The sequence below is a fragment of the Phascolarctos cinereus genome, unplaced genomic scaffold (assembly GCF_003287225.1).
Source record: "Phascolarctos cinereus isolate Bilbo 61053 unplaced genomic scaffold, phaCin_HiC Scaffold_5;HRSCAF=322, whole genome shotgun sequence".
Classification (NCBI taxonomy): Eukaryota; Metazoa; Chordata; class Mammalia; order Diprotodontia; family Phascolarctidae; genus Phascolarctos; species Phascolarctos cinereus.
In genome coordinates, this window is record NW_027555958.1 from 16900865 (window position 1) to 16928531 (window position 27667).

General features: G+C 43.1%; 1 protein-coding gene and 1 pseudogene across 1 annotated transcript in view; one reads left to right on the plus strand and one right to left on the minus strand.

Moving 5' to 3' along the window:
* Positions 1-27667, plus strand: part of ANKMY1 (ankyrin repeat and MYND domain containing 1) — a 149803-nt gene that overhangs the window by 95774 nt on the left and 26362 nt on the right. The window contains 4 exon segments of the mRNA XM_078154702.1: positions 892-1023; positions 3394-3507; positions 3791-3956; positions 14195-14264. Coding sequence (XP_078010828.1) covers positions 892-1023; positions 3394-3507; positions 3791-3956; positions 14195-14264 — 482 coding nt within the window.
* Positions 4583-8909, minus strand: LOC144457932 (E3 ubiquitin-protein ligase TRIM11-like; annotated as a pseudogene).

The window sequence follows — 27667 nt, forward strand, 5'->3', positions numbered from 1 at the left end:
AGAGAAATGAAGTGGCTGCTCTGGTAGCTAGGATTCAAACCCAAGTCCCTGCTTCCAAATCAAGCACTCTTCCCAGCAGACAGTGTGATCTCCCTTAACTAAACTGAATCCACGCTAAAATAGTATCTTGATGTGATGCGTCTGAAGTTGATACAATGTTTATTTAGGTACATTTGTGACAAAAAGCGACAAAAGATGGGAACGGTCAGTGCTGGTGGGGCTATGGAAAGATGGGCACACTAATACCCTGTTGGTGGAGTTGTGAACGGGACCAAACAGCTGGGAATTAGGCTAAAAAGGGACTGAAATAACCGTATCCTTTGACCCTAGCAGACATCTGTCTGCTGACTCCAATGTGGTCATTGCCAGAAGGAAGGCTCCCTATACGGCAGCATCTTTAGAACAGCTCTTTTTGTAGCAGCAAAGACCTGGAAACAAAGTGGATGCTGATCAGCTGGGGGATGGTTCAGCCTGTTCTTGGACACAAGTCTAAAATGTGTCAGATTACATTTTTAGATCTTCAGTGCGATACGCAGTTTTAGCTGGAAGGTAAAAGGGGCAGCGAGGTGGCGCTGCAGTGGGTAGAGCCGGGGACCTGGAGTCCGGAGTTCAAATCCAGCATCAGACACTTACTAGCCGTTGACCCTGGGCAGGTCACTTCCCTCTGTTTACCTCAGTTTCCTCATCTGTCAAGTGAGCTGGAGAAGGAAGGCAAACCACTCCACTGTCTCCGCCAAGAAAACTCCCAGTGGGATCAGAGAGTCAGACGTGACTGAAAAATGGCTGAACAACAGTAATGACATTTTTGTTGTTTTTTTAGAGCCACTAAAGTCGTTTGTTTAGCTTGACTGAGTTCTCTCAATGTATGTTCGATACGCGTGTCTTTTACAGGCGGTGAATGAACTTCTCCTCTGGGGAGCAGACCCAAATCTAGCCTTAACTGAGGGGGTGGGCAGCGCTCTCTGCGCTGTGGCCAACCTCGCATTTGAGCAAAAGAGATCCGTGGATGGCAAAATCGCTTTGGTGAGTTCAGTGTGTGGCCGGGCCTTTGCCGGGGCCTGTTTTATGGAGGGTGAAAACTCATGTTCGTTGTGTAGCGATTTCTTGTGACAATTAAAGTGATTCTTCATTTTTGTTGGTTCTGGGTTCCATGTTGGGATCTGTGTCAGCTCCTTATTTTTTCCATGATGAAATTGTGAAAGGAGAAGAATTTGTTTGTCTTTCCTGTCATTTTTATGCTCTTAAAAAAATGTAAAGAAGACTTTCATCAAAAATCATATCAAATGTGACACTCTCTGAGCGACTGGGAGCAGGGTACGAGCTTGGAGGCAGAAGAGCAAACTTGTACACACAAAGAACTGAGGCATGAAACGGCATGAAACAACCACCAACATGACAAAAAAAAAAAGGGACACTGGGAAATCGTAATGTCCAGGCTCGATCTGAAGAAGAGATGGCAGAAGACAACCAGCTCCTTTTATTTCCTCACCCCACTCTCAGAAAACCATCCCTTATAGCAGGGGTGGGGGAACCTTCAGTCTTCAGGCAAAGAAAGTAAAGAGCAAAGAATAAAAAAGAGGGGAAAAACAGTTCAGAAAGAACTAACCCAGTTGGAATCATCTGCCATTATAAAGGGTGTCCCCAAGGTCTCAGCGCTATTTTCTGGAAGGGAGTTGGGAGTGAGGGATATATTGTGAAATGTATGAAGTGCAAACGAGATACCAATAAAAATTCAAGCACCTACTCTGTATTAAGCTCGGCGCATAGAAAAAAAGGCACAAATAAGCCAAGCCAGTGAGCATTTACAAAGCACCTACTATGTGCTGGGCACTGTGTTAAGTGCTAGAGGCACCATGATAAACCCTGGTCGTGTGTTCTCAAGGAGCTCACGTTCTAGTTTAGGCACTTTTTCTTTTGGACTGGTCCTGTGATTTCATCGTGCTGGGAATGCCCAGGGAAGAAAATCCCCCTACCAGTGTAAATGAGTACCTGATGTGCAAGTGACATCGTCTAGAGAGTTGCCTGGAACATTGGAGGTTAAGTGACTAGCCCTGGGTCATAGAGCCAGGGTGCGTCAGAGTGGGTCTTGGGCCCAGGACTCGGTGACTTAGACCAGCTGTGTCTCTGCCATGCCCAGCCCCCAGCCTCATTATTGTGTGATGTGCCTGTGACTGTTTCTGAGGGGCTGAAAAGAAGCTTGCCTGCTACATCGTCTCTGGGCTTAAATGCCCAAAGCATTTCAATCATTATATATTTCCATTTTTCCTGCAATGTACCTAAGCGTTTCTTTGGGCATATGCAGATAACAGCCTTTCCAGCGAACAGTAGGTTCTCTGTAATTAAAAGGGAGACCGCTGGTATGAAATAATGATCGTTGTCTGAGAACCACCACCTTGATAACGGTGATACCTCAGGACTGTCAGGACCCATTACTTCCTTGGCATAACCAATGCAGGGCACAGCTTCTCTGTGCTTAGTAGGTGGTAATTGAGAAGGGTTGACCCAGAAGTCAGAGGACCCAGGTTCGAATCCTACCTATGCGACCTTGAGATGCTCTTAACCTCCTTTGGCTTCAGTTCCTTATCTGTTAGTAGGCAGCCAGTTACAGGTGGGGATAGAATGTGAGAAGTGGGGTTGGGGAGACCCGAGTTCAAATCCTCCCTCTGTCACTGAGTAGCTGTGTGACTCTGGGCAAGGATGTCTTAATCTCCCTTAGCCTCGGGTTCCCCTTCAATAGAATGAGGATAATACCAGTACCCAGCGGGCAGGATTGCTGCAGGCGTCAAATGAGAGAACATGAAATGAGTGAAGAGTGAAGCCTTTGCAAGCCTCAGTGTCCAAGCGATGCTCGCTCTCATTATTAAGTGAGGAGGCCGCACAAGATGGCCATGGGTCCACTCCACCTCTGGAGCTAGGCTCCCCTGCGAGGGACAAGCACTCATAAATTGTCCAGATGTCACAGCTTCCAGTAGCTTGTCCATTCTTTGGCTGGACATTAGCCAGAGAAGTGAACTCTGTGAAGTTACTCGTCCTGGTCCCATTTTCTGTCGATGGACAGCCCACCCTGTATTTGATTTCAAGAGTCCCGAGTGGCTTCATTATCATCATCATTGGTTAAATTTTCATCAATAATCTCTTACTTTTACATACTCTACATTTCCTAAAGTATCCCTCCCCCTATTCATACTCTTTTAGGAGCCATCCATTAGAACAAAGAATCAAAATAGGGGATGGAGGGGAACGGTTCACAAAAGTAATCACCAAATGGGAAAAGACTGACACATGCAGTGCTCCACACCTGTAGTCCCCGCCTCAGCAGAGAAAGAGGGAAAGTGGCTTCCTTATTGCCCACAGAGGCCTTGCTTAGTTTGATGAAGACTTTGCCCTTTGCAGATTGACAGACTCATTCAGTTTGGGGCTGATATCCTGATTCCAATTAAACTAGTCCAAGGAGAAAGATCCGCCGTGGGGACTGCTGTGGATTATGCATACTTCAAGTTCTTCCAGGTATGGCCTTGAATCCGGGGCAGCCCGACTTTGAGGAAGAGCGGTGCCCACTCGGTGGTGTGGTGCACTTAGGCTCCCTTTGCCGTCTTTCAGTCCTTTTTCTTTCAGCAAACCCGGGGTAAGAGAATAAACACTGCCCAGGTGGTTCGGCAAAGGCGCGGCTCTTACGCTCCAGGTCTGGGTTTGGGAAGGCGGAGATTCAGCTCAGGGACGCTATGTTTCTGGTTGGTTTTGATCTCGGGATGCTGATGATTGTAGAGTAATGCATTGTTGTGTGCTGCAGGACAGGCGGATAGCGCACACTCCTTTACACTCGCTGTCGTCGTCAGAGCGAGAAACACTGGTGCTGCGTAAAAAATTGTTGGAGCACATGGGCATTCGGCTCCGCAAAGCCGTCCTGGACAAAGAGGACCAGTGGGATCGGAAGCAGCTGCTGCTCTCCAAGAAGGGTGAGTAAAAACCGGGACCGAGCGTCCAGAGGGACTGAAGCTCTCTGTCCTAGGCAACCATCTTGGAGAATTATCGACCCTGAGAGGCTGTGTGATAATAGAAAGCGGATTAGGAGCCAGGAAGACCTGGGTTCAAGTCTTGCTGTTAACACATACTGGCCATGTGTAAGATGCTTCGCCATTCTGTACTTTGGCCAGAGGTTTCAAACTCACAGCTGAGTGGGCAGGAACCATTTTCAGATGTAATTGGGAAATATTTAACAACATAAATGCAAATATAATAGAACATAGATGATGTTAATTTGTGGTTTTCTTTTTTTTTTTCCCCCAATTCAACAAGCATTTATTAACCCTCAGCAACATCCTAGGTACTGGGTATATACAAAGAGCATAATGAAACAATTCCCGTATGACATAGCTTACATTCTACTGGGTCCAGAGAAAACACATACAAAAATGAAATAGGAAAAGTTATTATCTGTAGCAGGGCAAGTAGGTACAATTATTTTCAGACAACAGAGTACTCAGAAATTGGGGAATATAGTGCCTGAAGTCCATTTGGCCAATAAGTGTATATTTCTTGATTTCTTTCCATTAGGGGCAGATTGTAAGAGAGCAATCATTTGTCAAGACTTTTGTAGAAAGACAGAAGAAGGGCATGAGGGGTCCTGAGAATGAAGTGATGGGGAAAGTATAAATTAGATATCTATTTTTCACATGATAAAATGACATCTCTCCATGTTCATAGTCAAGGAAAATTCCCACCTTTAAGTTGGGCACGCTGACCTGGCAGTATTTTATATGGACTTGGGAATAAAGATTATGCTGGGCTGTGGCATAAAGATGGTAGGAATTGTGTACCTGTACAGTCCTAAGGACAAAGAAGTCTTGAGACCCTTTTGATTTTTTATAGATGCCAACACACCAGATAGTGTTTTTGGCACCTCCACCTCCCGGTAATATCTCCCTGAAATAGAGGACTAAATACCAAGAACTTGTGCAAAATCCATTAATCTCCAGCTATTGTCAGGTGCTTCCTTCTGGACACCTCCACAGTTCACACTCTTCACATCCTCAGATATGAGGAGACCTGGATCAGCTGTGTTGCAATCCAGAGTGACGTTCACTTTAAAATTGAAAATCCATTCCATAACTCCAGAGATGGGAAGGCTAGTCATGTATGTATGGAAACGTTCTGTTTTCTCTTGCAGCACAAATGCATTCTTGTGTAAGACTCCTTTCATATCCTGGAGCAAATCCAGATCTGGTTTCTTACACTCCTCCTCTAATTCTGTGGTCCTTGTCCTTAACTCTTGATCCTGGTGGGATAATCCACTGATTCTCTTGTTCAGGTCTTCTAAAATGGCCATCCCCCATGTTTGGACATATGATAGACATGCATCCTTCTCTTCACTTAGGAATTGTTTCATTTTCTGGAATTCAGACAAAATATTCTTCTTTTGAATTTCTGTTTCTTCCTCCATCAATGCAAACTTAATCTTCTCATTGGCCGTTTGTTGAACAATGTTCTCAGTTTTCCTCCATGAATTAGTCACAGTTTCTTGGAGTTTCTCCCTGAAGTTCTCAGCAGCCTTATCTATGTAACAGAACTTGTGAACCTCATGCTTCTGGAATCGAGAACAGGACACACAGACTGGGCTGCGGTCATCCTCACAGAACAGCTTGTACACTTTCTGATGTACCTCACACTTGCCATGTTCTTCAGGGTTACTGCAAGCAGTGAGGTCTTAGTTTTTTGGCAATGGCTGCTTGTTTCCCAATTGAACATTGGCTTTGAAATCCCTTAGCTGAGAGACACCCCTGCACTCTGGGCAGGAGAAAGAAGTTGAGGCTTCCTGCCAGCTTCTGAGACAACTATGGCAAAAACCGTGGCCACACTCAATGGTCGTTGGGTTTGTGAAGTAGTCCCTGCAGATGGAGCAGACGAGTTCTTGCTGGAGGTCTTCAGTCAGCTCTAGGTAAGAGGCCGTGTTTCCTTGTTTCTTCTGAGATGTTTTCTTCAATCTCAGAGCTCTGCCCTTTTCTCTGCTTACTTTGCACACAGAGGAAATCTCTGAGTCTGCCTTATCCCGGTCCTTTTCTATATTTCTGGAACCCTGAAGCCCCTTCTTTCTTCAAGATGTGAATTTCTGGTTATTACTGTGACCTGAGAGTTGTTCATACAATAGTAACTGTTACCTACTACAGCTGAGAACCAAGGCATTCACAGATCAAGGACCCTCCTTTCTGTCCTGCTGCTCCTCATTTTTCAGAAGCAAATGCAGGTCATATCCCAAGTTCAGAGGCTAGCTTCTTTACCTTGAGCAGGATGTGCTGAACCTGGGTGATGCTTCCAGGCAAAGGTTGCCCTAGGGCCCAAGGCCATTGCCAGTGGGGCCCAGGCTGTAGCTGTTGCCCCTCCCCCCTACTTCCTTTTCCCTGGTGGGGGAGGGTAAAATCAAAGGTGAGGGGTAAAGGGTGAAATTCTCTTCTCCTATGAGAGGGGTTAACAGATACCCTCTTGACTCAAGGGAGGGAGTGGGAGAAAGGAGTGACCAAGGTTGTAAGGAGGAATTTCAAAACTTCTTAGTGATCAGTCAAAACCTTCAGAATCTGCCAAGATATTTTTAGCTGTTCTAACTTTTCCCTGTATGTAACCTCCATGAAGGAGGATTCAGAGGTGTAGAAGGAAGGGAGTAAGTAAGCCTCAGGGAACCAAAATGTACCTCAGTTTTCCCCAATTCCTTAGCACCGAGAGAATTGACGGAATTGGGCATACACTTCCAGATAGGGCATCCATCCTTGTCCTCTATGCTTCGGAAGGTGTACCCAGGTCCATGGCCTTGAGCTGACCTGTGGACCACGAGCCTGAGAGTGTCAGGCCAAGTGCCAGACAGCCTAGTAACTGTCTGCCTGAAAAGCACCTGCGAGCCTTGGTGCTTGGAGAGGGACCCCAACTGCAGAGCAAGAAAGGAGAGGGGGGAGGCTTACATACCTTCCAGTCTTGGCTGGAGAAAAACTTAGGGTTAGGCAGTTTCCCTGTACGGGCCACCAAAGTGATGAGACTTAGGGGTGCTGGGAGCCCAAAATCACAACACGTGGGTCCTGTCCAAAAGAATTTGACCCAAGCCTTCTTTCAGCCAAAGACAAGGTTTATTAGAACGTCCATCATATTGGGCAGACTCTTAAGAAGTTTGAATATTAGTGAGCTATTGGCTAGATTATAAGAATCTGAGCCTCATTTGTGGTTTTCTAAGTCAATATGCCACCTGGCAGAGATCCTCACAGAGGGTTATCTGCCCTTATTGCTATTTGAGTTGGACATCACGCTCCAGGCAACTGGGTAAGATTATAAATTGATGAGAGAAGGTGCCCTCCACTGGGAGAAGGAATTTCCTCATCCATGCCAGTGAAATCGCAGGCTCAGTCCCTATCTTCATCCCCTGTTGTGTTCACCAGAAAGCTTTACTCTGTCATAGGCAGTTAGGGCTCTTTTGCATAATTAGTAGCTCATCCACTTTAAAAAATTATTACGATGTTACCAAATAACCACCAGTATGAACTTATCATTGAACAGAAAAGAGGATTTAGTGTGAAACAGTGAATGCCACTGTGCCTGATTTACTTTTTTTTTGAAAGTTCATATCCTATTCAACATCGTAGCCCCCCCCCTACTTTTCCAGTCTTCTTGTACCTGACTCCCAGACGGGTACTCTTTTATCCAGGGACACTGGCCTCTGTGCTAGTCTCTCTGGAGGCTCAGGGCATTCTCTCTGGCTGTCCCCTATGCCTGGCATGCTTCTCTCCCTTCTGCTCCGACTACTGCCCTCCCTGGCTTCCTTTAAGTCCTAAATAAAATCCTACTTTCTACAAGAAACCTTTTCTAGCTCCTCTTAAGTCTTGTGCCTTCCTGAATTATTTCCTGTTTATCTTGTAACTAGCCTGCTTTGCATAGATTTGTTGGCACGTTGTCTCCCCAGTTAGATTGAGGGCAGAGACTGTCTTTTGTCTCTTCTTGTATCCTTAGCACTTAGTGCCTCGCACACAGTAGGTGCTTAATAAATGTTTACTGATGGATTGATTCTAAGTAGTTTGCAAATTTTACATTTCAATATAAATAACAATTGTTAACATTTATATATTATTATGTAACATTGTGTTTTATGGATGTATTTTAAGGTTTGCATATCTGGATATATAATATACGTATATTATGCATGCATGTATGCATATATGCACATATATGCTACATCCATATTATGAATACACATGTGCATACATAATATGATATGTACATATAAATTGGATTCTCAAAACCACCCTGGTAGGTAGGTAGGTGCTATCATTACTCTCATTTTATTATTATTACCTTCATATTATTATTATTCTCCTTATTTTACAGGTGAGGGCAGAATCTGGGAGAGGTTGAGTGACTTTTCAAGGAAGGAAGCAATGGCTTAGGATAAGACACTCATACTTTCCCCCTCTCTTTTCCCTGATACTCTCCCACATACATATATGGCCACAGATTCATTTATTTCACATTGCTATACATAATCGTCAGCCACCATTCATTAGGTGCTTACTATATTCTAGCCACTGGGATGTGAAGATGAAAAAACAGCAGCAGCTCCTGCCCGCAAGGAACTTATACTCTAATTGGGGGAGACACCCTGTATAGGAATATGCAAAATATATACAAGGTCACTTGGGTAGCAGAAGGGATTGGGAAAAGCCTTGCTATTGCACCCTGAGGAAACTCAGAATTCTAAGAGACAGAGGTAAGGAAGGGTCAGTTATAGGTGTGGGCAATAGCTCATTCTCTTTATCTCTCATCCTTCAATATAGGACCATAGACAGAGTTGGGAGGGACCTTAGGGGTCATCTAGTCCAAACTCTCATTTTCAGGGAAACTGAGGCCTAGAAAGGGTTAGGTGACTTACCTTGAATCATGGAGTAGTCATTCTGTTTTTCATCAATTTCACGTCATTCATTATCATCAATCTATGTCATAATCTGTTATGAGAACTATTTAAACTATAAAAGGTTAGTTTTATCTTCTGGTTTCTCTATTCACCTTATATTTAAAACTGTGATTTAATTTTTTTCCCTCAAAATTCAGTGTTGGCCTCTTTTGTCCTGCCAAAGCTGTGATTGCACTAGAATCCCACTTTGAGGCTGTGGTCTCCACTAGTCAGAGCCTCCAGGGTTATCTGAGAGGATTTAGATCCAGCTGGAGTATCACAGTTAGCTCTGAGCTCTGGGAACCAGCACCTGCATGCCTCTAGGCTTCAGTGACTCACTGGCGTGGCATAACTCAACTTCTGCACCTTATTCTGAGTCCCAGGCTGGCTCAGCTCTGTGTGAAGTCAGTAAATCTAGAGGACACCAGCTTGGCAGCCTGATTCTGGGAGGTACTTTTCCCTGGTATTTATCTTTCCATCTGAGCTTCATTGCAGAAGCCATCCGTCTTCTATCTGGATCCAGAGCCTTTCCTAGTGGACTGGAATTCATTAATCCCAATGTCCGAGGGACTGCAGTTAGTTCTTGGCAGGGCCATTCTACCCCAGGGGAAGTTGACATCATCTGGGAATGCTAAAACTGTACTGAGTGAAGGAGGAGAGGTGGAAAAGGCTTCACAAACACATAATTAATTTGTAAACCAGAAGATGACATCTTCATGCCTTTGAATACATTTTCTTTCTTTTGCTTTCATGCTTGCTAAACAGAAATTGACTCCCAGGTGAAAAATACCCATTCCCAAAGAAACAGATGTCTTACCTTGGAAACCAAACTGCATAACAGAAGAAAAAAGATTACAAGGAATTAGAATAATAATAATGTTTCAGGCAGCTGTAAGGGCCATCCCAATCTAATTGGCTCAGTTGGTCCTAAAAAATGAGCCTAATTCTTGCCTTGAAAAACCCAGCTGACCTTGGATTGATTACTTAATGATAATGCTCTGGAGGTCTTTGGCTTCCTGGGCAATCCTAATTCTTTTATGCCTAAGGCTTGTTAGCCAGGGATTTGTTGTAACCACATCCCCTGCCGGTCTTAAATGACTCTTCATTTTGTAATATCAAGTCCTGCCCTTTTAAGGCTGGAAAGGCCACCTAGTTTCTGGTTGCCTTCCTCTGGAAGTGTCCCAATCTGTCAACACCCTTACTAAAATGTGGTGCCCACCACTCCATGAATTGTTCTCCAGATCCGGTCTGACTGGGAGAGAGTTCAGGGGAATGCTAAGTCATCTAATTCTACATGGCTTGCTCAGTCCTGGCTAAGATGGCATTAATTCTGTTGCCATGCTGTTGGATTCTTTTGGGCTTGCTCACTTGAACCATTGTCCAGACCAGGGGTGGGGAACCTGCAGCCTCAAGGCCCCATGTGGTCCTCGAGTGCCAAATCTTAGATTCAGTCAAAGGCCCCATCTCCCTCATCCTCTCCTTGTAAGACCAATGTTTTGAATCCACATGGAGAACTACTTTAGTTCTATTAATTTTTTTCAACGGTTTATTGAATAGTATACAGAACACATGGATATTCCCACAGGAAGAGTGCAAGTCCCGCTTTGGTCCACTTCACCAATGCTTTATGTGACCTGGGCCTTATCTGGTTTGGGGATATGAGACTGAAGGCATAATTACTCCTACAGTGTCAACTCCATCCAAATAATAGCTTTAAGTTAAATCACATATAACTTGGTCCGTTTCTCTAATCTGCTGAGATTTTTCTGAATTCTGATTCTGTTGCCTAATGCACCAATCTGCAAGGTTCATATAACCTGCATTTGGTGTCTATACCTTTATCAATGTTAAATAGTATAGAACTAAGGACAATTCCCTTTAAGATGATGAAGACCCCTTAATGATCAGTCTTTGAGTGTGGTCATTAAACTAATTCTGAGCCTACCTAACCACTATTATCTAGCCCTCCTTTCTCAATTTGGTCTGACAAGGATAGCCCCGAAGACTTTGCAAAGGTACTGAAAATTGTTGAATTAAGTTCATAACATTTCTCTGCTTTACTGCTTGAGTAACACCGTCAGAAAAGGATGTGCATTTAGCCTGCTACTTTGTTTTGCTCCTAGCGATCGTCACTTCCCTTTCCAAAGAATCACAAACCATCCCTTTAATAATATGTCTGGACTTGGCCCTGGAATCAAAGTCAGATTTCCCAGCCTCTCTCTTCTTTGAAAACTGGGACGACACTCACCCTTCTCCAGTCTTGCCTCTCACCTCTTCCATTGTCTGCAGTTGTTCAGAGGGCACAGGTGTTGACTCATCGATTCCCCCTCCTCCCAAGTTCTTTCCGTGCATTGTGATGTATTTCATCTGCCTTGGTGATTTAATGCACCCGGCTGTCTTTCTATCAGCTTGCTTTGCTTGTGCTTCAACTCCCTAGTAATTATTTTTATTTTCTCCCCCATTCTGAAGATGGTTCTCCTTGGCAGAGGTTAGGATCAAGAAGGGCACTCAGAAGCCACCTCTCTGGGCCTAGGCTCACAGGCCTAGAGTAGGGAGGGGTCTCAGAGACAATCTAATTGAATGCCCTCATCTTACAGAAGAGGAAGCTGAGGCCCGACAATGCTGCGAATCAGTGCCTGTGATTTTAAAACCAGTGCTCCTTCCGCTAAATTCCATTTCCCTTCTGTCATGGGCCAGAATATTGGTGGACCTGGGAAGGTGTGTATCAACTGCCGACATCCCCTCTATACCGGCTCTGACTGTTGTAAGCAAGGAAGTCATGTTAGAGACCTGAGGCAGCTGGGACTAACTCCCCCCTCTTCCCTCCCCTCTTCCCGCTCTTCTCTCCTCCCTTTCCCCCCACCCAGAGCACCATCCTTGGACCCTCAGGCTGAGAGGAATATATAACATCAGTTTTTAGACTACAAGTTCCTGAGTCCCTGGATTGCTTCTTCCAGAGGGTACTGGGAAGCATTTTTAAGAGATGGGGCTGTTTGAACCCTTGTTCTCTGAGGGATCGATTGTAGCTGATAGGGAGAGTTAAGGGCTATGTCAGGTCAGGTGCTTCTTCTTTTAATCAGAGGGCTTGGTCATTTGCAGAGCCCAGTCAGAGAGTGAGCCCAAGGCCCTGGGGCTTTCGTGGTGCCTGACACAGAAAGGGTAGGCGATGCTTTACTGCAGACAGTACAGCTGTGCCGTCTGTGATCACCGTAGGCCTTTTCGTTTCCTCAGGAGGGATTTCTGAGAATTTGAGCAGTTCTGCCTTCTTCCTGCCATCTGACCGTCTCTGGTTTGATCTTATTCCTTCCCCTCACAGACTAAAAAACAAAATGCCTTTTAATTAGGATGGGTTTAGGGGTGGAAGGAACCTCAGAGGTCTGTCTAGCCATTTATTTCATTAAAGGGACTGAAGCCCAGAGAGGGGCCGTGACTTGCACCAGGTCGCCCAGGACTTGAACCCACCTCCTCGGACACCAGAGTCTGTGCCCTCTCCAGGGCATCCTGGTGCCTTCCCCTGTCCTTGGCATTCCTAACTTCAGCAGATTCTGGGCTGCCTTACTCCTGGCACCACGTTGGAGAAGTGCAGCGCTCTTGTATAATTCTGCTCTGTTACTTTCTTCTTTCCTCCCAAAGATCCGAGGTGCCAGCTAGGTCCCTGGGAATTTAAAGAGGGCTGTGAGAGTGCTCTCCCTTCCTTTTCCTGCTTGGCCGTGTTCATGTCGGTGCCTTCACGTGCGGTGGATCTGGGACCCTGCTTTGGCTCTTCTGGCCTTCAGTCCAGGGTGCTGTTCTGCCTTCCAGGGCACCCAAGGCACACGGTGCCTTCTCCCTGTGAATGGCCCTATTTATCCTGTTTATGCAAACGTCTGTTTGCTTGTTGTCTCTCCCTTTGAATTGTTGGCTCCTGCAGGGCAGGGACCGTCTTCTGCCTTTTTTTTTTTTTTTTGTGCGTGTCTGTGTCCCCAGTGCTTAGCACGGTGCCTGGCACATAGTAGGTGCTTAATAAACATTTATTGATTGAAATACTGTGAGTAAGGCATTATGGCTACAAAGATAGGATGCAGATCTGTTCTCAAGGAGGGTGATTTTTGATTTGGTTCTAATTTCTCAGCCTGTTAGCAGCAAGAACAGTGAAGAGGAATTACTTTCTCTCTGGGAAGTAGCCTGGACTGGTGAATGAGAAGGGACTGGATTTGAAGAAGCCAGGAAGACTTGGGTTCAAATCCTTCCTTGATATTTCCAGCTGGACTTTAAGTCACTTAGCCTCTCGGGCTTCAGTTGTTTCAGCTGTAAAATGAGTTGTAAAAATTGGATTTAATAATAATGATGATAGCTGGCATTTGTACAGTGCGTTAGGGTTTGCAAACCACTTTACAAAGACTGTCTCCTTTAATCATCATGGCAGCCCTGTAGGGTAAGTGCTGTTATAATCTCTGATTCACAGATGAGACTGAGGCTCAGGGGTGTACGGGGAGGGAGTGTTGAGGCCAGATTTGAACTTGGGCCTTGTTGATTCCAAGGAGTCCACCAGATCAGCTGACTGCCCCGAGGCCTGGAATTCTGGAATCCTTTCAACTCTGACTGTCTGTGATTTTATCAAAAAACCTTTGTTAAGGGCCAGCTTTGTGCCAGTTCGGTGCTAAGTGCTGGTTTCATTCATTCTATGGCTCAGAAAATGTTGTTCAGAAAAAATGTTAAGTTATGTTAAAAAGAAGTAATCCTAAAGTTTTGTGGCTATTTTATAGAAAATGTGATAGGTTTTTTAATTTTAATTTTAATTTTTTACCGGGGGTGGTTCTCTGAATGGAGAGGAGAGAAATGTATTTGAAAATGAAGGTGATGTAGAAACAAGAGTATCCATCAAACATTTTTTTTTAAAGGCAGTTACAAAAGGGCTAGGAGCTGTTTTGTAGAAATCACAAACGTCTGAGTGATGCGCACAGAAACATCATTTCAGTCTGATGTAATTAAGTGGGAGATTAGATTTGACCACCCCCCAAAAAAGCATCACCTGGAGAGCATTGTCATCTGTACTTCTCTGATGCCTAATACAGGTCTCTCCCTCTCTCCTTTCTCCCTCCCCCCTCCTTCCCCTCTCCTCTTCTCCTTTTCTTCTTTTCCCTCCCCTCCCCCTCTCTCCTTTTCCTCCTCCTCCTCTCCCTTCCTCTCTTTTCCTCCCTCTTTCCCCCTTCCCTTTTCTCCCCTCCCCCTCTCTCCTCCTCCTCCTCCTTCTCCTTTCCCTCTCTCTTTCCTTTTCCCTTTCTCTCTCCACAGTGGAATTAACCTCTAGGTCCAAGAAGAAGAATAATGTCTTGTCTGCTAAATCATCAGAAGTAGAATCCAGGTAAGAAAAGAATTCTGAACTCTCCATAATCACATCTATTCCCTTACATGATCACTTTCCCTTAGGGCGGGGCTTCTTTTAACCTTCTTTGTATCACATCCTCCTTCGGCACTCTCTCAGAATAATGTTTATAAGTGCAAAAAAATTACATAGAATTACTAAAGAAATAATTTATATTGAAAATTAGTTATCATCAAAGTATTTTTTAAAAAGTTCACAAGCCCCAGGTTAAGAACTCTTTTCTTTAGGAGGATAACCACAAATCTAACAATTAGTTTTAGTTTATAAAAGTTCAACTTGTATTTTTACTGTAATTTTTAATATACAGTCTTCTTCCCTTGACTTTTGGCTTTCTGGTTTGCCTCATTATTCATTTAATCTTCTGGGAGCCCTGGAATTTCAAGAGATAGTACGATGTCATTGCATTACGTAATTTCTTGGAAGAATTCAGAGTTGTTTTCTGAGAATTTTTCAAAGAATAAAGAATCTCAAATAAATTCTGTCATCATGTCATAGTTCTAGAGCTGGAAGGGACCTCAAAAGCCATCTAGTCTGATCCCCTGATTTTACAGATAAACAGAAACTCAGTGAGACGGTTAGGTGACTTTTTCAAGGTTGTACTACCTAGGACGCTGCCGAGGAGGAATCTGAACCCAGATCTTCCAATGCTAGAGCCAGTGCCCTCATTGTACCATACTGCCCCCTACTGTTAGCTGCTCTCTGTTTTTTTGTTCATTAGCATCATTTTCAGATAATATTTATGTTGAGGGATGATGTGGGTGCACTACAACTGATAATATTTTATGTTTCTAGTTTTGCTCCTGAGTGCAGAGTTAGATTGAAGGTCGCGTGAGATAAAAAAAAAAGTCTCATATGGTTTCTGTGCCTTGCTTCTTGACTGAGGCTGTATTATAGAGCTTTATTGATGTGCATTATTGAAGGTTGCCATAGGGGACCAGAGTGACCTCATCTTCAAAGTTAGCATGGGAATAATAGCGACCTAGTGTATATTTGTGAGAAAGAAAAGAGAGCAGAGTGTGTGGAAAGCAGCCGTCAGTAACCTTCCCATGAATGATGGTGAGACTGAGAGCAGAAAGGTGGTGAAACAGTGCTATGGCAAAGGTTACCATTGAGCTGCTTGGAGGTGAGTTGACTTATTGCCACCATTATGGGTATATGGGAGTAGCATGTACAGTTGTGGGAGATTTGAGGAGCGGAAGTAAGGACTTAACTGCCGGGAATATTGGATTAGCTGCTAAATACGTTGCTTTTTGCTATAGAAAACTTTTTAATTTTTATATAATTAAATGAATCCACTTTGTTTTATGATATCCTGAAAGCCACAAATTATTAGGCATTTATCATTTCTCTGCAGTTAAGAAATGCAATATTTATCTTTATATTATCTTTTTAAATGATATGTCTTAATTTTTATTTAGTGTAGTCCATTTAGGATTTATTTTGGTGCATGGTGTAACATGCTGCTCTGTGCCCATTTTTTACCAAACTGCTATCTGATTATCACAACAATTCTTGTTGAAGGATGAATACTTTCCCTAGTGTTTGCCCGGTAATCCTGGGTTTATCAAATGCTAGACTACAATGTTTATCTGGTTATTGGACTCATTATTATATATAATTTATTGGTCCATTTGTTGACTTTTTATCCCAAACTAGATGGTTTTGATAATTACTGTTTTATAGTATGAGAGAGTACAAAAGTTCTTTTTCTTTTTTGTATTTTCCCTTAATCTTGACCTTTTGTTCTTCAATGGAAATTTCATCATTTGTTCTAATTCCACAGAGCATTCCGTAAATGTTTTCATTGGTGTATTATAAAATATATGAATTAATTTGGGAGGTATTATCATCTTTATTGACTCACCTCCATGGGCATTGAATATCTTTGCATTTGTTTCTGCAAAAATTGTTTTGTAGCTGATCTTGTAAGTCTTGTATGTATCTTGGTAGTATCATTCACACACACACATACACGTAGTTCATTTGCCATTATTTTAAGTGATTTTATTCTTTTTATCACCTTTTTTCCTTCATTTTCATGGCTGATTTTTGTGGGCTCGTCTATTTTGGTCAAGTGTTTTTGTTTTGATTCTCTTGGGTTTTATAAATAAACCATCTTGTTTTCCATAACGATATTTACCAATGCTTATTCCTTTAATTTCCTTTCTCTTTGGTTATTGCTACCACTAGGGTCTTTAGGACTGTGTTGAGTAGTAACAGTGAGCAGGGAAATGTTCTAGACTTCCTCATTACATGTATAAGGGGATTTCGTCACTATCTCAGTGTATTAGAGGAAGGCCTGTTTCTCTCCATTGAATTACAAAAGTGTAAATAAAGTGTGAACAAATCCGGAATTTGGTGCTGAATTTGGGAAGTGTTTTTGTCTTTGGATGAAATCATATGGTAACACACAGGAAAAGCGTTGGAAATGATTGGAGGACGAGACACACCCCTGGGCCTCTTTAGCAGGGAATGGGCAGTACAACGTCAAGAGGGTCTCAAGAAGGCAGATGCCCTGAGCCTGTACCACGGAGCAGCAAGGGGGTTGGAGTGAACCCAGAGGGGGTGTCACGTTCTCCTCCCCTTCCCCAACAGACCAGAGAATGATCTTGTCAACAGCAGAAGGCTTGGAAGATTCGGACTTCCAGTCGGCATTGCTATTGGCATCCTTGGAGCAGTAGTGTTGCTCAGTTGATAACGTCGTCTGCGTTGGAAGCGAGTCACATTCAGGACTCGATGAGGACACTGACCGCAGGAGCCCAGTAGAGAGTTATGTTCTGAAGGGGAACTTCATGAGTCCCCCACAAAGGGAGAGAGGGAGCTTCCTGTTACTTTTGCCACATGCCAGTCAACTAGCATTTATTAAGCACCTACTATGTGCCAGGCACGGTGCTAATCCTTGTGCCCTCTTAAGATTGGATCCGCTGTCCCCAGGGACCTTGTATATAGGACAGTGTGTCCTGGGCTCTTGCAGGGGGTGGGGAGTGGGGGGAGGGAGAGGTAGTTTTTCTTTTATAACCAGCAATTTTTGTTATGCCTCCGTCTTCCTAAAAACTAATTTAACTTTCGCTGGCTAATGGATAATTGGTTGAGAACACACTAGATGGGGGCTTGTAAGCAATAATACCAGAAAAACTCCAGCTGCTCAGGATTATCCCTATGAACCTGAGAGGAGAAAGTTGTCCTTGCCTTTTGTGGTGAGCTACCTTGTCATGAATGGAAAGTAGTCCTGGAGATGACGCTACACACATAATGTTGAATCTTTGGTTTAGTTAAATACTTTGTTATGTTAAGGGAAAAAAAAATCTTTCCATCGTAATGCCCGGTGTGTGTGGGGGTGTGTGTGTAAAAAAACAAATTGGTTTTCATTTTATCAAAGACTTAATCTTTTGATATAATCATGTAGTTTTAATTATTTTTATTGTAATATGATTATTTATATTTCCCCATAATCTTAAAACATCTTTGGGTTCCTGACATACATACCATTTGATTATAATAAATACTCTTTGTATTTTGTTTGTCAATATTTTATTGATTTTTTTTTGTTTTGCTATTCACTAATAATATTAGTCTGTAGTTCTTTCTTTGCCTTATCCTTCACTTATTTGCAGATCGGAACAATATTTGTCTCTTAGAATTAAGTAGAATGCTTCTTTTTAAAAATTCTTTGCTATGATTCACACCCAAATCCATCTGATTCTGGTATCATCTTAAGCGACTCTGGGGTTTTAGAGCTGTGTTCATTTTTTACCCTGAAATTGCTTTATTTAGGTTTTCTATTTGTTATTTTGTCAACCTGTGGATTTTATATTTGGTACTTAATGATTTCTTTTACTTTCTTGGTTTTGTTTGCATGTAATTGTGGGAAAGTCTTGAATCATTTTCTTTATTCACCGGTCACTGTGATTTTGCCTTCCTTATATTTAGCAGTTTGGTTTTCTTTTTGCTTAAATTGTGTTTATTATTCTTTAGGTTTATTATTATTGTATCGACTTTGGAAAAAAACTCTTTAAAAAGAATCCTCTTATTTGCATTTGATTTTGTTCATCTTTCCTTTGATTCTAATCTTTCATGCCGATTTTGGGTGCATCAGTGAACCAATATTTGCATTTTTTATAACTGAAAGCTCAAAGCTCATTAGTTTTTCAGTTCTATTATCATAAACATTCGTAGAAATAAATTTGCTTCTTAGGAGCTTCTTTACCACCGTGACAAGGCATGGGAATTAGGCGTTTGGTTTTGGCTTATCGGTGCTGTTGTATAGGTCAAACTCCAGCCAAGAGGTTTAAATGAACTCGGAATGCTGTATCCAAATCAGCAGGCTGCAGTACCACACTTGGTCTTTAGAGGGTGCTCAAAGCCTGAACAAATCTAGGCTGCTTTTCACTTTGGCTCATTTTCCCCACTAAAGCTGCATTTAATCCCTTGCTCCAGAGTCCTAATTCGGGAGATGAAATATTAATATCAAGATAAAAATCACTACAGTGATCTGGCCTTGGCCCCACATCTTGGAGTGGTCGAGCTGCTCCTTTCTCTCCCCTCTGTCCCCATCAGCTGAGATGGGCGGCCAGTCGTGCCCGACAGCTGTGAGTGTGCAGAGCGAACGTTTCAGAGCGATGCGCATCCTCCTCCTCCGCCTGCGTGCGTGCGTGCGGAAGCAATAGTGTTGCTAGCGAGCTCCCTTCCGCGTCCCACCCCCCGCCCGGAGGGAGCTCGCAAAGAAGGCAGCATGCTCGCTTTCGCTCTCTGAAATGATGGCATGCAGCGCGAACGGCTCCTCTCTGGCGCAGCAGCGTGATGGCTGGCCACAGTCGGGTCGCTTTGCTGCTGAAGTCCGCGGCCTCTGGGTCACGCCGACCGCAGCATCTTCTGCCTCCGTGGTCCCGGGTGGGGCGCACAGTTCAGGGCTGCCCCTCCTCTCTCTATTCCCACGTCCCAGGAGAAGAGGCGCAAAGCACAGCCCTGGCTTCTCTGCGGGCAGGTTCGGGCGACTTTGGTCAAAAGTACCTGCAACCTGGTCTCCTTTCTGGTCGAGGAGATGCTCCTCCTACAAATTTGCCTGGGTCCAGAAGAAATTAAAAAGGCAGAGAAAGCAAAATCTCCCCAGGTTATACCGGCCACACAGATTTTTTTATGTGTAATATTATTAACTTTAATAGTCTTTTTTTATCATTAAATTTGGTCTTTGACTCCTCCCCCTGTACTCTTGGGAAAATAATTTTTTAGTCTCCATTTAGACCGGTATCTTCAGGTCATATTTCCTTCATTGATTACTTTTATAATTGTGTTATGGTCTGTAAAAATAGTGCTTCAAATTTCTGCTTTTATGCAGTTGTTTCTAAGTTCTTACTCGAGATGGTGACCTATATTTTTGTGAATGCCTTATGTGCATCTGAATAAAGAGTAAATTCTTTACATCTATCAAGTCTAGTTTTTCATTATTTCTGTAATTTCTTCCTTATCATTATATTTCATTTACTGTCTTTTAAAAGTTGAATGTTGGGGCAGCTAGGTGGTGCAATGGGTAGAGCACAGGCCCTGGAGTCAGGAGGACCTGAGTGCAAATTCAGTCTCAGACTAGACACTTGGCACTTACTAGCTGTGTGACCCTGGGCAAGTCACTTAACCCCCAATTGCCTCAAAAAAAGAAGTTGGGTATTGAAGTTATCCCCTATTTTTTTTTTCTATCTAGTGACTTTTGAAATTCAGTTAACTTTTCCTTTGCAAATTTATTTTCTATACTCTTAGGTCCGTGTTATTGTTGTTTAGTCATTTCAGTCATGTCTGACTCTTCCTGACTCCTTTGGGGTTTTCTTGGCAAAGATACTGGAGTGGTTTGTCATTTCCTTCTCCAGTTCATTAGACAGATGAAGAAACTGAGGCAAACAGGTTAAGTGACGTGCCCAGATTCAAACAGCCGGTGCTTGAAGCCAGATTTGGACTTGGATCTTCCCGCCTCTAGGCCTGGTACGTTTACTGTGCCACCTAGCTGCCCCTGGCTACACATACACACACGCATACATGTGTGTATATGTATTTAATATTTGTATGCATTTGCTGTCAAGGCTTTTTTCAGTCACAACACAGTTGCCACGTTAATCTCTCCTAGTATTTCCTAACCTGAACGCAGCTTTGCCTGACATCATGAGCTTGACTCTTGCTTTTTGGGGAGATGAAAAATGACTTTCCTTTCCCCAACACCCTTCCCAGTCTTTTCTTTTAAATCTGTATCTTTCTGCTTAAAAGTCGGGTCTTCTGTAGGGGACTTATTTTTGTGTCTTGTCCTTTTCTTTAAAAGGAAATCTTCTTGAGAAAACATTGCAGCTCAGTGTAACCGGCTAAACTTGCTTAGTGTCTGTTTACATTTAAATTGTTTAATTTTTAGCCAAGTGTTATAATAGCCTCGGCCATCGTCTGTCTCCAGGACATCACTCTAGTTCTTGGTCAGTTTGTTCCCCAAACTAGCCACATTTCACCGAGCCCTAGTTACACGTCACAGTGGACTTGGCGCCCTGTAGGAGCAGGCTGGAACACGCCCGGCTGTGTGCAGCGTCTTGTGCTGGGCCCTGGAATGGTGAACACAATGAACAGTGTGTAATAAAACATGGTGGCAGCATGGTGAAAGGCAGAGTGCTAGGTGTGGAGGCATGGTGGAAAGATCAGTGGGTTGGGAGTTAGAGCCCTCCTAGGAGACTCCCTCTCTGTGACCTTTGAGTGTGAGCTCCTTGAGAGCAGGGACAGATTTTTTTTTAAAATTTTCTTTGTATCTTTAGTGTTTAGCATAGTGCCTGACATATGATAGATGCTTAATAAATGCTTATTAATGGGCTGACTAAGAGGGAGCTGAACTAGGTGGCCTCTGGGGCCCCTTCCGGCTCTGACCCCATGGCAGGTGCTCCTCTGTTCATGTCCCATTTTTGACAGGGACTTCCAAATGTAGCTAGCTCATCAATGGGGGATCCCCCCTTTAGACAAGGGTAAACCGAGGCATGGGAAGCAGCCACGCACTGGGAAAATGACTGGCTTTGGAGTGAGGGTGTGTGGGTTCAGAGCAGCATCTGTCGCATCGGGGGGCTGCCTAGGGTGTGGGAGAAGCTGTGGTGCGCAGAACTCGGAGGCAGCAAGGTGACGTAGTGGGTCCAACACAAAGACTTGGGGTCGGGAAGACCCAGATTTGAACCCTTCCTCAGACATGTAGATGCCATGTGACTCCGGGCAGATCCCTTAACCTCCCAGCTGCAGTTGCCTCGTCTGTAAAATGGGTATAACAGCCCCTACCTCATGGAGTGGTTGTGAGGATCAAATGAGTTCAACATATGTAAAGTACTTTATAAACTTTTAAAGCATTCCATAAATACTAAGTATTATTAGGTCATAGGATCATAGATCTGGAGCTATAAGGGACATTAGAGGTCATCGGGTCCACCCCTGTCATTTTATAGATGAGAAAACTGAGACCCAGAGAGCTGAAAAATGACTTGCCCAAGGTCACATAGCTAGCAAGCGAGTGGCAGGAGTTGGGATTTGTACCCTAGTCTTTCCTCCTCACCGTGCTGCCTCTGATGCTTTATTAAGCATTATTTACTGCTCTGACTATTGGGGGGTTGGATGAGATGAGCTCCGAGGCCCCTCCCAGCACTAAATCTGCAGTCCCCGCCATCTCTCTGTCCCTTCTCTGTCTCTACCATTAAGCCTTTAGCTCAGCGTTCTGGTGGTGGAGCAGTCTGCCGTGTGCCATCCAACCTTTCCAATCGATAGTCATACTTGTCCCGAATCTCCTCTTCCTCTCCCCACCCCGCAGGTAGAGAGGGGATGGAAGGTGTTCCATATGGAATCTACCTCTCACATCTGTGCTCAAGTCCCTGGGGCCCCTTGAGAATCACAACAAGCTCCACAACGTTTTATTTGCTCTGACGAGCAATGTTAATAAATCCCTCTCACGTTTCTGTCCCCTGGCGCCTTGAGACAGTTTCAATATAGAACACACCTCTGGACTTTTTTTTTTTTTGCCACCTGTACTGGTAACGAATGAACTATATTGGCCAAGACTGATGAAGATTCTACTCATTTTCTACAGTGATCCTAATGAGGAATTATGTACTTCATTTGACTTGGAGATAGCATTATGAAGTTTATAAAAGCTATTCTTGCAGTCTTTGCCTCTAACAGATTGAAAACTATTGGTCTATTCCAAGTTAAGGTAGCCTTTTGTAGAGATAGAAAAGGGAGTTTGTTTTTCAGTCTGAATTATTTAAATGACTTTTCTTCATTGCGTATCTACCTTTTTTTCCCCCTTGTAGGTGATCAGTTGATTAAGTTGAGAAGAATTTATTGTGTATCCTTATAAGCACAATAGAAGTCTAGCTAGTCTGTGATTTCCTGGGTATAATTTTACAAAAATGCTGCCTGTATAGGAACGAGGCAGCCCACTGCATTTGGAGACAGCTTCCCATCGTTGGGAAGTTTTTCCTGACATCCAGCCTAAATCTGACTTATCGTAACTTCCAGTCACTGGTGCTTGTTCTGCCCATTGGGGCCAAATGTTGTTCATTTGTCATGTCTGACTCTTCATGACCCCATCTGGGGTTTTCTTGGCAAAGATACTGGAGTAGTTTGCCATTTCCTTCCCTAGCTCATTTGACAGATGAGAAAACTAAGGCAAAACAGGGTAAAGTGACTTGCCTAGGGTCACACAGCTAGGAAGTGTCTGAGGTGGGAATTGAACTCGAGAAGATGAGTCTTCCTGACTTCAGGTCCAGTGCTCTATCCACTGGGCCACCTCACTTTTTTGGAACCTTGTTTGTCTCATCCAAAAAGAAAGCCATCTTTCAGCTTTAGGAAGTTTATATAGGATGGGGATTATTTGTTTTGTGGTTGTTTCATGTAATCAGGAATCTGCTGCATTTTGGTTTTTACATGGTTTTACATTAATTATCTTTATAATTTCTTCATTTGAGACTGATTTCTTGTTTTGTCAATTTGGACATTTCACATTTTTGTAAACTCTCAACTCAACAGCTAGGTGGCACAGTGGATAGAATGCCAGCCCTGTAGTCAGGGGGACCTGAATTAAAATCCAGCCTCGGACACGTATTAGCTGTGTGACCCTGGGCAAGTCACTTCACCCTGTTTGCCTCAGTTTCCTCATCTGTCAAATGACCTGGAGAAGGAAATAGCAAACCACTCTAGTATCTTTGCCAAGAAAACCCCAGATGGGGTCACGGAGAGTCAGACATGACTAATCGACTAAAGAACAACAAAAAATTTCAGCCATTTCTCTGTATTCTCAGTCTTGTTGGTCTGTAGCTGAGTGTGATTTTTCTCTGAATTCACTGTGATCCTCCCTTTCTCAGTTTTGATTTTGTTCATTTAAATTTCTTCTTGCTGTATTAAAAATTAATTTTGTTAATGGTAGTGATTGTTATAATTATTAATGATAGTGATCACTGTTAATGATAGTAATGATTTGTTAATCTAATAAAGACTTTTACTTAAACAGCTTTGTTAAACTTATTCAGTTCATTTACTATTTTACTAATTTCTTGTTTATGCTTGCTTTCAGTGTATTACTTTGTTCCTTTTAATGTCTTTAACTGTAAACAATTCATTAATTTTCTCTTTTTATCTCTTTTTAATGTAAATGTTCAGGGACATAAATTTGCCTCTGAGTATTGCTTTGGCTGAATTCCCTTAAATATTGGTAATCCGTTTATAGTGCCAGAGTCTTTAACAACATCTTCTTTTGTTTCTAGAAAGTGCTTTTTGACCCGTTTCCTCAAAAAGTATTTTTTAGTTTCTATTTAAATATGTTTTCTATTGATTAATATTGAATTGCATTGTGGACTGTAATGTTTGTTTGGACCTGGGATTTCATCAGCATGGACAGCTCCTCCTGCCAACGCGGGCAGGTCACTGTTCTGCTGTTAGAGTCTTACAGACTTAACTTGGGACCACTGAGAGCTTAGGTGACTTGTTCCATAGTTGGCATATGTGAGAAGCAAGACTTGAGCATCCGGCCTCTGAGCTTCCCAAGCTTCTAGGCTTTCTGCAGTGCTGCCTCAGGGGTCTATACATAGTGTTTAAAATTTCTCCATTTCTGAATTTATTTGTAACTTCACTTGTTTGGTCAATGTTCCATTTGCACTAGAAACAAAAAACAGCAAACACAAACCATACCCTCTACTCTTCCCATGAAATTACCTACATCTGTCTATCAAACCCAATTTCTTCATTACTTTCTTCTTCTGTAGCTTTTTACTTGTTTATCTTTTTGTTTGATTTATCACGTTCCTTTAGTGAGTCATTGAAATCTCCACTATTATTGGTTTTCTGTCCAATTCCTTTAGCAAGTCAATTAACTTTTCCTTTATACATTTAGTTGCTATGCCATTCAGTGTGTCGATTTTTGATACTGCTCTTTGCTAATTTCACTCACCTCGGACCTGCCCTGTCCAAGCAACTCGGGCTGGTTATCATGGAGGATTGGCAAGATTCTGAATTCTTGGCCCTTCACAAATGGCCTTAGTCTTCCAGCTGGAGGAGGAACATGTGGGCAATCCTTTTTTTTTTTTTTGATCTGAGAAGCACACTGTCATGGAAATCATCTCATTCTGGATAGCCAATGCCTGCATCCTGAGCCTATGAAATCTTGACTCGTGGTCAGCACCAAGGCTGGAAGCCCCCCATTTCTTAGGCTACTCAATTGCTGACCTCTGCTTATAAAAGGTAATAGAAAGGCTGAAGAAAACAGCCAGAACTGAGGGGTCGAGGGGACTCTCGTCTCCACTGCCATGTGCTTTTGGTCCTGTCCCCCAGCTTTTTACACCCCAGTATATGGGGGGAAGACACACCCCTAAGGATGGGGCCATTCATAGTCTACTTGTCTAGACCACAGAAGCAGAAAGTCCTCTGACAAGTGTCTCTCTTGAATCTAAACTGCCCGTCGTCCAGACAAGATGTTCTCTCTCTCAGCTCCAGGTGTCCCCTATGCCTGGAATGTTCTCCTTCCTCATCTCTGCCCACTGGCTTCCTTTAATAAAACCCAACTAAAATCAGGGGCAGCTGGGTGGAGGAGTGGAGAGAGCGCTTGATCATGGAGTAAGGAAGACCCGAGTTCAAGTCTTGCCTCAGATACTTACTAGCAGTCTGACCCTGGGCATTGTTTGCCTCAGTTTCCTCATCTGTCAAATGAGCCGGAGAAGGAAATGGCAAACCACTCCAGCGTCTCTGCCAAGAAACTCCCAAATGGGGTCATGAAGAGTGGGACACAACAGAAATGACTGAATGACAAAATCCCATCTTTTACAGGAAGTCTTTCCATACCCCTCTTAATTCTGCAGCCTGCCTTCCTTTTAATTATTTCCTATTTATCCTGCATAAAATTTGTACACATTTGTTGTCTCCTCCATTAGCCTGAGGGCAGGGACTGTCTTTTGTCCCTTTTTTTATATGCCCAGGATTCAGAACAGTGCCTGGTACATCCATCATAGGTGCTTAATACATGCTTATTGTCAGACTGACTTTGACAAAGCCCTAGTTACTGGGAGCCAGTCAGGACCTGCCTGCCTTCTACCAGCGAGGAACTAGGGTGGATTTCTTTGCATCAGACAAATGTCCATGTGTCCTATAACCCTATCAGGCTTGTTGGAGGATTCCTTAAATTATTTAGAAGATCTCATGATTACATCTGCTATATTTGTATTAGAGGTTGTCGTTATAAAATTTGGCATCTTTTGCCATACTTTAAAAAAAACGATTTGCCTTGTCAGGGAAGAGTTTATTTCACTAATACTAATCATTTCTCAGCCTTAACTGGTACACAAACACTGAAGTAGTTCTTACACATTTTATTATTAAGTCTCTGATATTCATCAGAACTTTACTCCCCAACTTGCTTGGCCAGCCCTCTGTGTCAGGTGTGAGTATTGTTTGGGGATCGTCCTCATCCTCTTCTCTTTTTTCTCCTCATTCTTTGTGACACTAAAAATAAACTTATTCCTCTCTCCTGTTTTTTTTTCTGTTGTTGTTGTTGCTTTCAAACCTACTTAAACTCAGTTGTCGGCCAGAACAGTGTCACTATTGTTTTTAATCCCTGGCATGGTGAATGTGTTGATATTTTGACTTTTATCCCAGTCATAAAATATCTACTGATTTTAAACCCTAGCTTAATGATCAGTCCAGGCTCTGTGTTCTGGTTAGTTTGACACATGAAGAGCCACTTTACATTTTACCTTTCCCGCATCAAATTTCTCAAAATTATTTGTACGTCAAAAGAATTTCTTTGGTCTTTAAAAAGAAAACTAAGCTTTGTCGAATACTTGACTGAGGTTTTAATGAAATCCTCTGAGGCCGTTAGAAGCCTTGAGGATGCTCAACTGACTCTCACTGCTATGGATGAGGCAGGTCCTCTAGAGAAGTGGTGTCCAACCCAGATAGAAACAGGGACCATTAACTACATAAAGATGCCTGTGGGCCACAGATTGGCTTAGAAAACCTTGTATTGACCTTATCTGTGTTCCATTGTATTTTTACTATCTCATAAGAGGCCTGGCTGTGGGCTGGACATCTCTGCTCTGGAACAGGACTCTTTCTCTGGCTCAAGGCTCTGGGGGTCTCCTGAAGGGTGGGAGGCTTGTTCTCCGATGCTATGGGCTTCAGTCCCCATTCTGGTATGTTTTTATCAGTGGTTAGCTCCTTAGTATCGTTAAACTAAATAATGTCATTTAGGTTTTGTAAGGGGATTTTCCTGAGAAAAAAACAAAGCATGAGCATTGACCCCCAGTACTTGTGGGCATTCTGTCCCCTGTATTACCTTGGCGCCAGGGGAGTGTGTGCCCAAACGTGAAGCAGTTTGGCAAAACTTTTGATCCACTGGCATACCACTGAGTATGTCAGATTCAGCTGCTGTCAGGCCGGGTGGAGCAGGTCACTCTTCAGACCCCTGCCACCTATGTATGACCTCTGGCAAATCCGGGCAAGGCCTCCAGCTCCTGGACTTCGGGCCCTTGTTACTCTGACTCTTTTTTTTTTCCCCCATTCTACCTCTCCCTTTCTTCTCCGAGTATCATCCTCTCTCATCCCTTAATTTTATTCTCCAGATATGACCCCTTTATCTTCAGCTCACCCTGTGCCCTCTATCTATCTATATATACATACATACAATTTTTTTCCTTCAACTACCCTAATACTGACAAAGTTCTAATGAGTTACAAATATCATCTTTCCATGCAGGAATGTAAACAGTTTAACCTTAATAAGTCTCTTATGATTTCTCTTTCCTGTTTACCTCTTCATGTTCCACTGGAGTCCTGTATTTGAAAGTCAAATTTTCTGTTTAGCTGTAGTCTTTTCATCAGGAATGCTTGAAAGTCCTCTATTTC